Here is a 14,601-nt window from a genome sequence, read left to right as displayed (position 1 = left end):
GAACTTAGTGGATTTAATTATTAGCTAGTTAAATACAGTAAAGTCTAGCACGCATCAAATCATATTTCACTGAAGGTGATCGATTACATGATTCTAAATACAGTAAAGTCTAGCTTGACATCTATGTGATTTGAAGGCAAGGGATAGGAATTGGTGGATAAAGTAGTTCACATTCCGCGTCAGAAGTAATGATCAAGATGCATCAGATTGCCTATGCTGCTAATGCAGCACTATGTCTGGTATTTTCTGTTGCTTTCTTCTTCTTTTGGGTGTTATGAAGTCATGCTTTGTGCTCTCTAGACTTATTTAGATTAAATAGTTATTATCGATTCGTCCATAATCGTTGCCTGAGAGAAAGTGAGGGCTCATATGCCCACTAAGTTTTTATTTCTAGTAGAGTTAATTGATGATGTACTAGCTAGCTAGAAAGCACACAAAATTTGAGTCTAAATATTGACCTTATAAGGCTAGACAACAGTTTAAAACAAAGAAAGTATGCCAATATCTTTCACAATCATGTCTTGGGTCCGCTACTGCCTATAATGGAGTTTTCCTCTCCTATTTTCATGTTTTAAAGATGTTAATCATTAGCATCAATATTCCAACAGCTTTCAATCCTTTATTGCAGTATATAATACTGTCATTTTGTTTTAGACAAATTAATGAGATAGGGGAAGCTAATGGAAATGGGGGGAACCAAAGGGTTGGCATTTTGAATTGCTTCTTGTTCTTCTTATTTATCTTAATCTTGCTTCCATCTCATTATTAATGTACTCATATTTATAGCATATCTGCTTTGCAACCATTAGTACATGATCAATCCCTGGTCTCCCCTGGCCATATTTTCGAATTGGGTTTTTTTCATTCCCAATGGTTCTGCTAATCAGTATGTGGGATTATGGCACTACAAGAACATATCTCCGCGCAAAGTTGTATGGGTGGCCAACAGAGAGAAGCCTCTTGCAGATACCGACACCCTGGCTAATTTGAGAATCAGCAGCAGTGGCAACCTTGAGCTTGTAGATGGTCAGCAGAGTACTGTGTGGTCTATTGATGTTACTGTTATTTAGGTTTCATCATCTAATAAAGCTAGCTCAGTTGTTGCAGTTCTTTCAGACGATGGAAACTTTGTTGTCAAAGATGTTGCAGCTGGTCAATCAATATGGCGGAGTTTTGATCATCCCAGTGACACCTTGCTACCGACTCAGCTGTTGGGATTCGATACTAAACATGGTACAAAAAATGTCCTGACTTCCTGAGTAGTAGCATGGATGCATCAATGGGGTTGTTTGGATGAATGGATCAATCCCTTTCTACAGAAGTGGGCAATGGGATAAATCGAAGTTCACTGTCATACAAATTATGGATGATCGATATCATAGTGGATTTACTCTAGATGATGTTTTGATACAGGGACAAACTTACTTTTCATTTAATTTTTTCGACACTCTTTCATATTTATATCTGTCCAGAAGGACAATCAAAGCTTATAGTGGCGTTAGATGGCAAGAACTGGATACTTGGCACCCCACGAAATCCATGCAGCCGTTTTTATGGAATATGTGGACCATTTGGCACTTGCAATCCTTCTGAATCTCCAATGTGCAAGTGTTTGAAAGGATTTGTACCAAAGTAAGATGTGGAATGGAGCAAAGGAAACTGCACGGGAGGTAGTGTGAGGCGAAACAAATTGTTTTGTCAAAGAGACGCCAGTCTCATTGGGAGGTAACCATCCATATTGTGTTCCCATGTGCCATTACCCTCATACATTCCAAAAGGACTATCATGCACACATACTATGTTCCATTCTCTAAGTTCCACATTTTTTTCCATTTTTCTGTACTCTCCTCTTAAGTGTTCGAGTTGAATCTCTTGTCGTAAGCTTTTAAGAGCTAAATCTATGTAATGTTTCGATTTGTTTTCAAGGAACATAGTTATAATGCGGTTTGTAGTTCATGCGCCACATGTCAGAGAAGGTACAAGTATCAAAACGAGAGAATGAATTAAGAATAAATAAAAATAAAAGAAGCATTTTCCATATTTTTATTTAACCTAAAAAAATATAGAAAATTTATGGACCAACACGGCAACACTATTGGGCTATCCAGATCAAAAGAAGCACTATATATTGGGTTAGATTTCAATACCAGAAGTCCAGAACAATGCGAATATGGCCCAGTACCATCTCTAGAAGGTGGTGAGTTCAAAGCTTTAGCGAAAGGCGCTGTTGTCACTTGAGAATTGCAGAGCCAACGAACGCAATGAAAAGAAGCGCTTCTATCTCCGATCGCCGTCTCCGGCAACTTGCTGCATCACGCAACAGATGTCATGATCGTACGGCTTGACGCTGGTCTTTGTCTCTCTGACGGTCTGACCTGTTGCTCGATGGATAAGGATAAGGATGTTGAATATGGTGATCGAAACCTCATGCATGGATTCTGTTTCTCGTTGTATCTTGGTGCTCGATCTGTGGCTTATCAGTTTCCGGAACAATTGTAAGTTTACATCAAGTTATTCCTTATTCAAAAGTCAACTCTCTCTATGATTTCTCTGTATGCTTGTATCTGATTTCGAATAATTTTATTTTATTTAATCATATATATATATATGCTGTTAATTTACCTTTACCTATCAACTTAACTTCTTGTTAATCGTGTAAATCCAACATTACAGAGGGTCGATTATGGAATTTTTAGCATTCACAGCTAGCAACATGGCCGGGTTTTCAGTGAGGGAATGTGCAACAGAACAAGTTGGTATGGGTGGCCTTTTTTATTTTCTTTTAAACTCTTTTTTTTTTGTGTGGAATAGAAGAAGATTCAGTGTGAACATGATTGATGTTATGTGTCTTGGAATCCACGTTTCTGATTCAAATGATCTCTATTGATACTTGGAGACTAATTATGTCAAAGTTTGCTGCTGTGACTTTGAAATTATTGACCTAACTTTTATAATTATTCTTTTATAGACCCTTTCTCCATATGAAAACTAGTAAAAATCTTCTAGTTAACTCATATTTCTTTTGCTTGCTGACAAAAAAATACTCGACAATTAGTATTTGTAGGTATGGTAAGGACTTTTCAAGCTTCAAATGATCAAAACAGTGAAGAGAGATGATTAAACCAAACTCTAGTTAGCTTAAATTTTGTAGGCTCAGTTCTGTGTGGTTGTATGTGCTTTTTAGTGTTTTTCATAGCACAACTGTGCTATCAAACAACCATATATTGATATATAGTTGATACTTCTGGGAAGCATATTGGGATTGGGATGCAAATGGGTATTATTCTTTTGTTCTTCTTATTCATTTTCAGTTTGCATCCACCACAATATTGTGCTGAAGTTTATAACATAACTTCCTCACAACCATTGGCACAGGGACAAGTTCTTGTTTCCCCTGGTCACCTTTTCGAATTAGGCTTCTTTGATGGTAATAAGTATGTGGGAATATGGTACAAGAACATATCTCCTTTTAAAGTTGTATGGGTGGCCAACAGTGAAAATCCTGTAACAGACACCTTGCCGAGTTTGAGAATCAGTAGTAATGGGAATTTGGAGCTTGTAGATGGGAAGCAAAATCTGGTTTGGTCAACTAATATCAGTACTCAGGGGTCTTCATCTAATAGTACTTCTGCAGCTGCCCTTCTCTTAGAAAGTGGAGAATTAGTTGTCAAAAACGGTATGGGAGATGTTGTATGGCAGAGCTTTGATTATCCTTGCGATACGATCCTTCCAAACATGCTGGTTGGATTTGATGGAAAATTTCGAAAGAGAAAGTTCTTGACTTCCTGGAAAGGTGATAATGATCCATCCGCAGGGAAGTTCCTAGTTGGACTTGAATCGCAGACGCCAACACAAGTGTTCATCTGGATTAATAATGGATCAACTCCAGTTTGGAGAAGTGGTCCATGGGATAGAACAAAGTTCATTGGCCTACCAGAAATGAATTATCTATATCAAAGTGGTTTTAAGGTTGATGATGATCCGATACAGGGAACAAAGTATTTCTCTTATACTTTACTTGACAGTACTATCTCATATATTGATATCTCTTACAAGGGAGTGCTGAACTTTATGCTTTCAGAAAATGGCTCCAACTGGTTTCGTAACTGGGGGGCACATGATATGCCATGCGACAGATATGGAGTTTGTGGACCTTTTGGGGTTTGCACAACTTCTGAGTCTCCATTGTGCAAGTGTCTGGATAACTTTTTACCCAAGTCGGATGAAGAATGGAACAAACAAAACTGGACAAGAGGGTGTGTGAGGCAAACCAAACTGTTCTGTGATAGTAACACAAGTAATTCAGTCTCTTCCAGAGGAAATGATGATGGTTTCCAAAAGTGGGTAAGGATGAAAGTACCAGACTTTCACGAATATATCAAATCATTGGACTCCGAATTAGACTGCAGGATGTATTGCCTAAATAATTGTTCTTGCCAGGCCTATGCATTTGTTAATAACATAGGGTGTTTGGCCTGGTACAAAGACCTTATTGACATGCAGCAGTTTTCCTTTGGAGGAACAGATATGTTCATTCGCCTAGCACATGCAGATCTAGGTAAAAAAGAATATCATTGCGGCATTCTTGCATTAGCAATATCTGTCTGTATTATGTTTAATGTATTCCAAATTCATTGATTGAGTTTTTCCCTTTCTTTCAGGTGAAAAAAAGCAGATAAAATTGATTGTCAGTCTCGCAGCTATTTGTTTTATCGGCATATTGTGTTCAATTGTGTTTGGTTGGCACAGGTTGCAAAGGAACAAAAAGGGTAAGCAAATGATGAAGGGTTGTAATAGTACATTAATTTGGGAATGATCTCTCTCTCTCTCTCTCTCTCTCTCTCTTTGAAATATCAACCTGATTTTACAATGTTTGGGTAGCCTAGTTTACTGTGAAGAAATTGATAAGCCAAATATAATTTCCTTGGTTTTTTATTGGAGTATGAATTCATATATGCAGGAATAATGAAAGGAAACACGAAGTACATTAAATCTACTGGTACAACTGTGGCCTCCAGTGACCCTCTTCAAGATTATATAAGGGAGCATGATCGGTCAGAGCTAATCATGTATGATTTTGATTGCATATCAATTGCTACAAACACCTTCAGTGACACAAACAAACTCGGCGAAGGAGGATTTGGCCCAGTTTATAAGGTAATCATATTCTTATAAAAAATTTCCATAATGGAAATGTAGTAGTACTGTATTACAACAGCTGTAACTACTTGTAAAGTACCTACATAATTAATGTGTGGACCTGATCCAGGGTAAGCTGCAAGATGAGAAAGAAATAGCAGTAAAACGATTATCTAGTAGCTCCAGGCAAGGCATTGAAGAATTCAAGAATGAGATGCTGTTGATCTCCAAACTCCAACATACAAATCTTGTTAAAATATTCGGTTGCTGCGTTAAAGAGGATGAAAAGTTGCTAATTTATGAGTTCTTGCCAAACAAAAGCTTGGATACTTTTCTATTCGGTAAGTTTCCTTAGTGATTTCTCATCGCTGCATTTTATAACTGGACCACTCTTTTCCTTTTAATGTAGGTGGTAATCACTTTAGGCTCTTAATTACATCCTGAATCAGGCTGATGCAACATTAGCAATTGTTATATTAGAAAAGTACAAAGAGAGTTCCTTTAATTTCGAAAAAAAAATACAAATATAGTTTGGCACGAAGTACTACTGTCTGCTGACGGAATATGGTTGAATGCACATGAACTCTATAACCAGGTTCACATCAAATTGAGACTAACTGATTTTTAACTAGCTAGCCCCTATTATAGTATTGTTTGACAACAGTGTCAGTATTTTAGCAATTAAATGTTGATATCCCCTCTTTTCATAAATTCCTTTAACTAATGAACTATTTTAACTGATCTTCAGAGATTAACTGACTTTTTCATATCTTCTATTTTTGTTCAACTGTTTTAATTTCTCTAGCGATTGATGGCCATATAGCTGGTGATAGTCAATGTTTTCATTGTATAATGCACTAGATATGTGAATGACATTGTTGGTTACTGATTAGATCCAACGAAAAGAGCACTGCTTGATTGGGCCAGCCGCTTCAATATAATTCGAGGTGTGGCTAGAGGACTTCTTTATCTTCATCATGATTCCTGTTTGAAGGTAATACATAGGGACTTGAAGGTCAGTAACATCCTCTTGGATGAGAAAATGAATCCAAAAATATCAGATTTTGGGTTAGCACGTATAGTTGAAGGCGCACATAATCTAGTGAATACACACAAGGTTGTGGGAACACTGTGAGTACCTTTTCTTTCCAATACTCATATTTTTCTTTCTCCTTGAGCCATTATTGTTCAGCAAAGCCATTCATATTCCTGTACTCAGATACTGAGATATTGACTTTGGAGGGTAGAATGACAAAACTAAAAACTGAGCAGTTTTTTTAATAATGGAAATTGGGATAGCATGCATGTTGGTAAATCAGATGCAATGTAGGTCCTTTTAGTTACAACCTGTCCTCATGTGGGTTAAAAGCTTATAACTCAACTGATATTCTTTAATGGCAACTTAATTAATACCCTGAATCAATTTCATCATTCTAATAGCATATGCATATGTGTATTTTCGGCAGTGGCTACATATCTCCGGAGTATGCCATGGGCGGGATATTTTCCGAAAAATCTGATGTGTACAGCTTCGGGGTGTTGCTATTAGAGATTATAAGTGGCAAGAAGAATACCAGCTTCTCTAATTATGAACAACAGCTGGGGTTCCTACCATATGTAAGTGGACACTAAATAAGTTTTCGTAAACAATGTCTGTAACTAGTCTAACAATTCTACACAACATATGAATTTCTCAGGCATGGAATTTATGGAGCGAAGGCAGGGGAGTGGACTTAGCAGATGAAGTATTGAATCATTCATATTCTTCTTCAGAATTGTTGAGATGCCTGCATATAGGGCTTCTGTGTGTGCAGGACAATGCTGCAGATAGACCAACCATGCCGGATGTAACTTTCATGCTAAGTAGCAGTGTTATAGATGGTCCACTACCCAAGCGGCCTGTATTTACTTTCCAAAGCCCAGTTTATGGTCCCAAACCACAGTATCAGTATGTAAGTGCTTTCTCTGCAAATGAAGCCACCATGTCACTGATCGAAGGACGATAGATAATAGCAAATTTGTACCTCATAATCTTTTGGACTTGTTCCTAATTATACTGAATTTTTTCCTTATGATAATAGAAACCAATCCGCCACTACACTAATCGTTAACTTTGTATATATATATATATATAAAGACCCCATCAATCTCAGACTCATGTCTATACCCTTGCCCATTTGAGCTAGTTTCGATTCGAGTTCTTTGCCAACTTCTTTCATTAGCATGCGGGGTAGCTAGGTCAAAATCTAAACATAATGTAACGTGACTAAGGATATGATCGAGTGCAAGATATAACCCAAAACCGCACTTGGAATCACACATCATGATTCACTCGTCCACGACATGATAAGTGACTCTTTAACCAAAGTAATTACACCATGGTTAGTTCTAAATCAACCAGAATACGACCAGTCTAATTAGTTAGGTGTTTTAAATGAAAAGCTACAACTGAATGGAGAAAGAATCTACATCATTGGTTCATTAGTTGGTACCAAATATATATTAATTGTGATTTGTGAAATATTCGATCAGATGAAAATTAATCGGAACACATCTATTAGGAAGTAAATTTTCTAAACACATTTTTTAATCACCCTCATATCCACTCATCTAAATAAAAGTCATGTGTTATAAATTAATTATATTATAAACATATTTATATATATAAATTAATAATATATAATAAAAATAAATTAATAATTAATTTAAAAATTTAAGAATTAGCTATTATATAACTAAAATAAATAAAAAAGACACATAAGAGGTGCCCATTAAATTTGCTTCCACATCCCTTGTGCCGATAACCCCTATGCCACGTCTTACATTACGACATCTGTCACTATCTTCAATGCAGCATAAACTCTGTTAGTTAACTTCATCATTATTTCAATAGAAAGTAAAAATAACCCAACACTTATTCCAACAAGATATCATCACTCCTTTCTCTTTCCCTGTAAACCCAAAAATCCAAACTAACCCCATTATTTTTCATAACCCAGAACCATTCAACTCCCAAATCCAAGTTTGGCATGAAATACCCACTCACTCTTTGAACCAGGGAAGCCCCGAATCTAAATCCCCACTCCTAATTGTGCACAAAAAGCTCCATGATCCGCAGGACGCATCGATCGAAAGGACTCAAAGTGGTCGAGGTGGGCGGTGGAGCACTCGGCGAAGAAGAGGAGGTCGGGGAGTCGGCAGCGCACGGCATACTTTAATTTGCAGAATTCGGAAATTGGAACGGGTGAGTTTGATCGGGAAGTAGCCCTACTGCTTTGGTGGTGGGTGATGCGGATTGATGATGAATTGAGCCAAAAATTATTTAGAGTTTAATTACTTAAGAGTCTGTTAAGTGCAATTCCACGTGTTAGAATCTTATTGTTGGAACAGGTTTGGCACAGGGGGTTATTGGCACAGGTGATTTGCTCTCAAAGTCAAAATTAACATATATACAACGGAATGTAACGACGGCAAATAATTCAGAAACGAAGAACATGTGCCACCACGTTCACGACCTTGAATTGGTTGGTGGCTTTGCTTTTCCCTTTTGCCTGCAGTATCATTTTGTAGTTTGTTTGTGGTGCACGTATGACGTGTCTATCAATCACATTTTTCGTCTCTTCTTATTTTCGATCCATCTTTCACGGTTCATTATATTCCCAAGCATATAGGTATTTATTCATGAATTTAATCCTAAAAAGATTGATATATCAAAATTCCTCACTACACCTCATGCATGTAAAACCCGACGTCATATATGGTATGTTTCATTTCACTGCCTTATTTAAGCGCATATGGAAGATCAACAAAAGAAAACTCATAAATAGCCATTGTTGTAGTAGCTCTCTTTCCCCTTGCGGCTTTGCCCATCAGTGGAATACTACCAACCATATATGTCTTCCTCAAAATGAACAACCCCAGTTACTCCCATATATGCTTTTCACCAACAATGGGGGCTTTAGCAAAGCACCATAGCTTTTCCACCATTCTTCTTCTCCTCACTTCACTCTCTTTCTTCTCCATTGCCATATCCAAAGACACCTTGTCTGAAACTGAGTCCCTCGGAATAGGCCAGACCCTCGTCTCCGCCGGCGAGGTTTTCGAATTGGGTTTCTTCGAACCAGGCAGGAACTCAAGATGGTACTTGGGCATATGGTACAAGAAAATCGAACAAATAACAGTTGTTTGGGTTGCCAACAGAGACAACCCGATCCTAAACAACAACTCATCGAGTCTCAATATCGGTTCCGATGGGAAACTGTCCCTTGTGGATGAATCCGGAAAAGTTTATTGGTCAAGCAACCAATCACAGTATGTTGGAGTCACTAAAAACCCAATCCTGCAGCTTTTGGATTCCGGCAATTTAGTCATCAAAGAAGCAAATGAAATCAACCCTAGCAAGTATCACTGGCAGAGCTTCGACTATCCCACACACACTTTGTTGCCGGAGATGAAGCTCGGTTGGAACTTGAAAACCGGATTGGAGAGGTACATATCCTCATGGAAAACTCTAGAAGATCCTTCTACAGGAGACTACAACTTCAAGCTCGACTACCACGGTTTCCCGGAGGTCTTCCTCCGGCAGAAACAGACCTTAAAGTACCGGAGCGGACCCTGGAATGGACTGAGATTTAGCGGAGTTCCGGAGATGAACCCCGCCAATGGTATTAACTTCAACTTCGTTGTAAATAGTGAGGAGGTGTACTACTCGTTTTCTGAACAAGGCGATAACACGGACGACCCGGCTCTGACTTCACGGCTGATCGTAGCTACCTCCGGCGAAATCCAACGATTCACGTGGATCGAGAGCCGAAAGACGTGGAACCAGTACTGGTACTCTCCCAAGGACCAATGCGACAGTTTCGGAGAGTGCGGGCCCTACGGTCTCTGCGACGCCAACGCTTCGCCGGTGTGTCAGTGCATGAAAGGGTTCCGACCTAAGAACCCTTCGGCGTGGAGCTTGAGGGACGGCTCGGATGGATGTGAAAGGGAGACGGAGCTGGAGTGTGGGAATAAGGACAAGTTTATGAAGGTGAAGAATGTGAAGCTGCCGGAGAGCGGCGGAGCGGTGGTGGACATGGAGATGAGGTGGGAGGAGTGTAAGGTGAAGTGTTTGGAGAACTGCTCGTGTAGTGGGTACTCGCCGTCGAGGATTCAGAATGGAGGGAGCGGATGCGTGATGTGGTTTGGGAACTTGGTTGATATGAGGAGTTATACCGAAGGCGGGCAAGAGTTCTATCTCCGATTAGCCGCTTCTGAACTAGGTACGTACCACCTTCTTGTTTTTCCTTACTATTACAAATTTACCATTTACTACCATTCGTTCTTTTAATAAGATCAATTATTTTTCATGTTAATGTTGATTTAGTACGTTAGAATTAAGAAGCTTGAGAGATAGGATCAATAGAACACTATCTAGCTCGATCATACAATTAAGAAGCATTAGGTTGAAATATTAAAGTAGAGTCATCGGTTAAGTGTTGATATTCTTGAAGGTGGTACGTAGTCTAATATTCTGAACATATTTACGATTGAGCGTGTTTCTGTCATTGAGGTCAATTTGAACAAGTTTTTCGTCATTTTATAATGTGTTACCGAAGATAAAGAAGACGCTTGTAAGCATCAGATAATGATATTATATATAGCCACTAACCATTCTTCAACTAAAGAAACAAAATTGTGAAACATCGATCAAAAATCTTCTTCAGGTTGGGGTAGAGGGAGACTAACAGGATGGTCAATCCTAAGTTTGATTTTCTGGAAATACGAAGAAGGGTCTTATATCGGATGTGCTATATGTGGATACAAAGGCTTCTATCTTCCAGAACTCATATGAGGAAGAATTTTATCAAAAAAAAATTTCCTAGAAGTGTGACTCCCTATATGAAATTGGCACATGAAACATATATTCGTCATTTCATCGAAAAATAATTTGTCATTTGGTGGTAGACAAAGAGATGAAGGTGACTCGTGTTTGGAATCATTTGTGACTGTTAAAAGCCTTCATTCAATCACAGGTGGTTGCGTGATCTAATCCATAAATCTAAGCAAAGTCCAGTTTTAAGGTCATTTTCTTTTGTAACTTTTCTTTGAAGGGCCACAAGAAATCATGAATAATTGAATAAACAATTTACGCATATTTTGTGAAAAAAGTTGAGTGGCCGACATTTTTGACTAGGTTTCGGTTTTGTTGGGGTAGAGTCGCCGGAGATTACTTTCCGGTCTTTGTTTTGGAAAAATTATAAGATTTATGACATAATTATAGTCTAACCGCTAAATGCTAAACCATTTGCCATATATTTAGAGGCAGGAACATAAATCGAACCTTTCTTATGCCGGTCAAATGCGCGCGATGGTTTTTTTTTTTTTGGCAATTTTGTACTGAGTCACTTTTACATTCTTCCAAAGAATGAATATTCAAGACTCAAGACTATAGTCATCAATATATAGTAGGTGAGGGTTGTATGAGTTGTGGGTTCATCTAGACATCTAGTTATTGGTAGGGTTTTATTAAATATGAATAAATATATAATGACAATATTGTCTCTCAAATGTATGACATGTAATTTAAAATTGGATGTAAAACATTAATTTTAACATATGAGGTGTAAATCAGTAATTTTTACCAAATTTAGAAGACAACTTGACTCAAATACAAGTTCGGAGTGCAAACTGACAACTATAACCAAATTTGGGGTGCAAATTAGCATTTTTGCCTATATATTTATATATAAACTAGCTGAGAATTTTTCTTTTTCTCTTTTTTGGGGTAGCTTAGAGGGTTGATGGGTGAACAAAATTTTGAAATGGAACCAAGTCTCTGACAATTGGACCAACCATTGTAATAGGTGAGTCTCACTGTATAAAATTTCATTCCCCTAAGTACAGATCTTGCCATTGATATGATCCATTTATGTTCATAGCTGGTAATGTCTACCAATGATCACGACATTGAAAGTAATGTGGGTCTATTTTATTGGTGAGTTAGGTATGCTTCCACATCAATTTGGTTTCTTGGTACCTAGCAACCTTGTGTTGATTTTGTACAATGTTCACTCATGCTGCCAGTCAAAAACAGTACATGTTGAACTAATCAAATCGAAGTTGTTAACTAGCAATTCGGTAATTTGCAGTGAGTGGTTAAAGTAACTTGTTTGGAAATTGTAACAGCATACAATGTCACTAACCACAAGTATGATAATTTGATTCCAGATGGTGGTAGGAAAACAAAACGAATAGTAATGATCGTTGGCATTGTAGCTGGTATTGCCGTTCTGCTATCAGCTGGTCTTATTACGTGTTTCCTGCGGCGGAGGACGAATTCGGGTAGCACTCTAACAAGGAGACGATCAAAAGGTTCCAAAGGAAATTCTGTACATGCCTGTTCAACAAGTGAAATCTTAGCTAGCTTTCAGATTTCTATATATATTTGCTAATTAATTAAGTCTTTGTTTTTCTGTGTTTTGCTTACTTCTGAACAGGTCCACTTGAAAGAAGCCAGGATTTTCTGCTAAATAGCGTGGTAGTCTCAAGCAAGAAGGAGCGCTACTCTGATGACCGGAGCAATGATGACCTAGAGTTGCCATTGTTTGATGTTAGCTCTGTAGCAGCGGCTACAGATAACTTTTCTGATGAAAATAAGCTGGGGCAAGGTGGTTTTGGTGTTGTTTACAAGGTAAAAATAGTGATACAAATTACTAAAATTTGAACTGCAAATGCACAATGGCATAACTGCATAAATATGTATATGGGGCTAATGCAGGGATTGGTCGAAGGTGAATTGATCGCTGTGAAGAGACTCTCAAAGAACTCCGGACAAGGAATTGAAGAATTCAAAAACGAAGTAAGGCTAATTGCAAGGCTTCAACACAGAAACCTTGTTCGACTGCTTGGTTGCTGCGTTGATGTAGATGAAAAGATGCTGATTTATGAATACATGGAAAATAAAAGCCTTGATTCTTTTCTATTCGGTTAGTCCATGCCTCTACTTGAATTTTTATTTTGGAGCTGCAGAATTTCTTACATATAAACCAATTGTTGGAATGGTGTTTTAACTTGTAAATGGTTGTAGATAAAGCAAAAAAATATTTGCTGGATTGGAAAAAGCGTTTCAACATCATATGTGGGATTGCTCGAGGACTGCTCTATCTTCACCAGGATTCAAGATTCAGAATCATCCATAGGGACCTCAAGGCAGGCAACATTTTACTTGATGGAGAATTGGACCCGAAGATATCGGACTTTGGAATGGCAAGAATATTTGGTCAGGATCAGACAGAAGCCAATACCAAAAAAGTAGTAGGAACATAGTGAGTACCACAATAAGCCTTCAATTTTTCTTAGAAATGCTAGATCATGCATACTAATTCAACTTTCCCGATAATCTGCAGTGGCTATATGTCTCCCGAATATGCAATGGACGGTCTGTTCTCAATCAAGTCAGATGTATTTAGCTTTGGAGTTCTAGTGTTGGAGATTGTTAGTGGTAAAAAGAATAGAGGATTTTATTATTCAAACAGTGAGCTAAACCTCCTAGGACATGTAAGCGATAAAACAATTATGTGCATATTGTAAAATCCCATTTCATTACATAACCACTAACAAAGTTCTGAATTGTTGCAGGCTTGGGAGTTATGGAATGAAGGTCGTGCGTTGGGTATAGTAGATCCATCAGTAGGTGATTCATTTTTGGAAACTGAGGTGTTGAGATGCATGCAGGTCGGCCTATTATGCGTCCAAGAGCGAGCAGAAGATAGACCTACAATGTCATCTGTGGTTCTAATGCTAAATAGTGAAACTGCATCACTACCGCAGCCTAAAAACCCCGGCTTTTGCCTAGGAAGGAGACCAGAAACAGAGTCATCCTCGAGCAAGCAAGACGAGTCATGCACTGTAAACCAGGCATCTTTCACAGTATTAGATCCTAGGTAGTGTAAGGTTATAATCTTCATCATCTAGCATAGTTTATATATCTCTGTATACCTCACAAAGATCACAATTTTCTTCTGTATTAGAGTATAAACTGATCTTCTCTAAGGCAACATACAAGAGAAATCCACGTTTTACTGTAGAATCTGATTTTTTAAATTGTGTGAATTAATCCATGTTTACTGTTGTTGGTCGTCATCTGATACGTCTGCACTGATATCACCCCCAAGAGTGGAATCGTTTCATACCAAATTTGCAACTATTATTTACGCATGAAGACAGAATAAGACTTTTGGTGCCTTGTAGCTGAGAAATAGCCCGAGTTCCTGAAGCGAACGTCTTTCATCATATCCAGAAGAAATTGAAAGTTCAACAGATAGATGCTGCAGATTTATTATTTTATCAAGTTTCAATGCGATCGTCGATCGATAATGAGTTCAATACTAAAACAAGCACTTATTTCCTCTAATTTATGTTCTTCATTATTATTCGTCGATCAATCATAATCTTCAACTCATCATATATTATGTAAAC

General features: G+C 38.0%; 1 protein-coding gene across 1 annotated transcript; it reads left to right on the top strand.

Moving 5' to 3' along the window:
* Positions 1-2,161: 2,161 nt before the first annotated feature.
* On the top strand, positions 2,162-14,221 carry LOC126789562 (uncharacterized). Its single transcript, XM_050515758.1, has 15 exons — positions 2,162-2,528; positions 2,674-4,558; positions 4,662-4,769; positions 4,961-5,157; positions 5,270-5,480; positions 6,033-6,270; positions 6,606-6,756; positions 6,837-7,143; positions 8,982-10,403; positions 12,352-12,495; positions 12,621-12,814; positions 12,902-13,109; positions 13,211-13,448; positions 13,530-13,680; positions 13,762-14,221. Exons 2-15 carry the CDS (start codon positions 3,268-3,270, stop codon positions 14,068-14,070), a joined length of 5,169 nt encoding a protein of 1,722 aa, XP_050371715.1. The 5' UTR covers positions 2,162-2,528; positions 2,674-3,267; the 3' UTR covers positions 14,071-14,221.
* Positions 14,222-14,601: the final 380 nt, after the last annotated feature.

The sequence above is a fragment of the Argentina anserina genome, chromosome 3 (genome assembly GCF_933775445.1).
Source record: "Argentina anserina chromosome 3, drPotAnse1.1, whole genome shotgun sequence".
Classification (NCBI taxonomy): Eukaryota; Viridiplantae; Streptophyta; class Magnoliopsida; order Rosales; family Rosaceae; genus Argentina; species Argentina anserina.
This window is presented reverse-complemented; position numbering and strand designations above follow the sequence as displayed.

Excerpts from the sequence above, each read along its gene's own strand:
- LOC126789562 (XM_050515758.1), top strand. The coding sequence starts at position 3,268 with ATGCAAATGGGTATTATTCTTTTGTTCTTCTTATTCATTTTCAGTTTG. Across the intron at positions 7,144-8,981 it reads GTCACTGATCGAAGGACGAT|CTCTCTTTCCCCTTGCGGCT; the intron begins AGATAATAGCAA and ends TTGTTGTAGTAG. Across the intron at positions 13,110-13,210 it reads CCTTGATTCTTTTCTATTCG|ATAAAGCAAAAAAATATTTG; the intron begins GTTAGTCCATGC and ends AAATGGTTGTAG.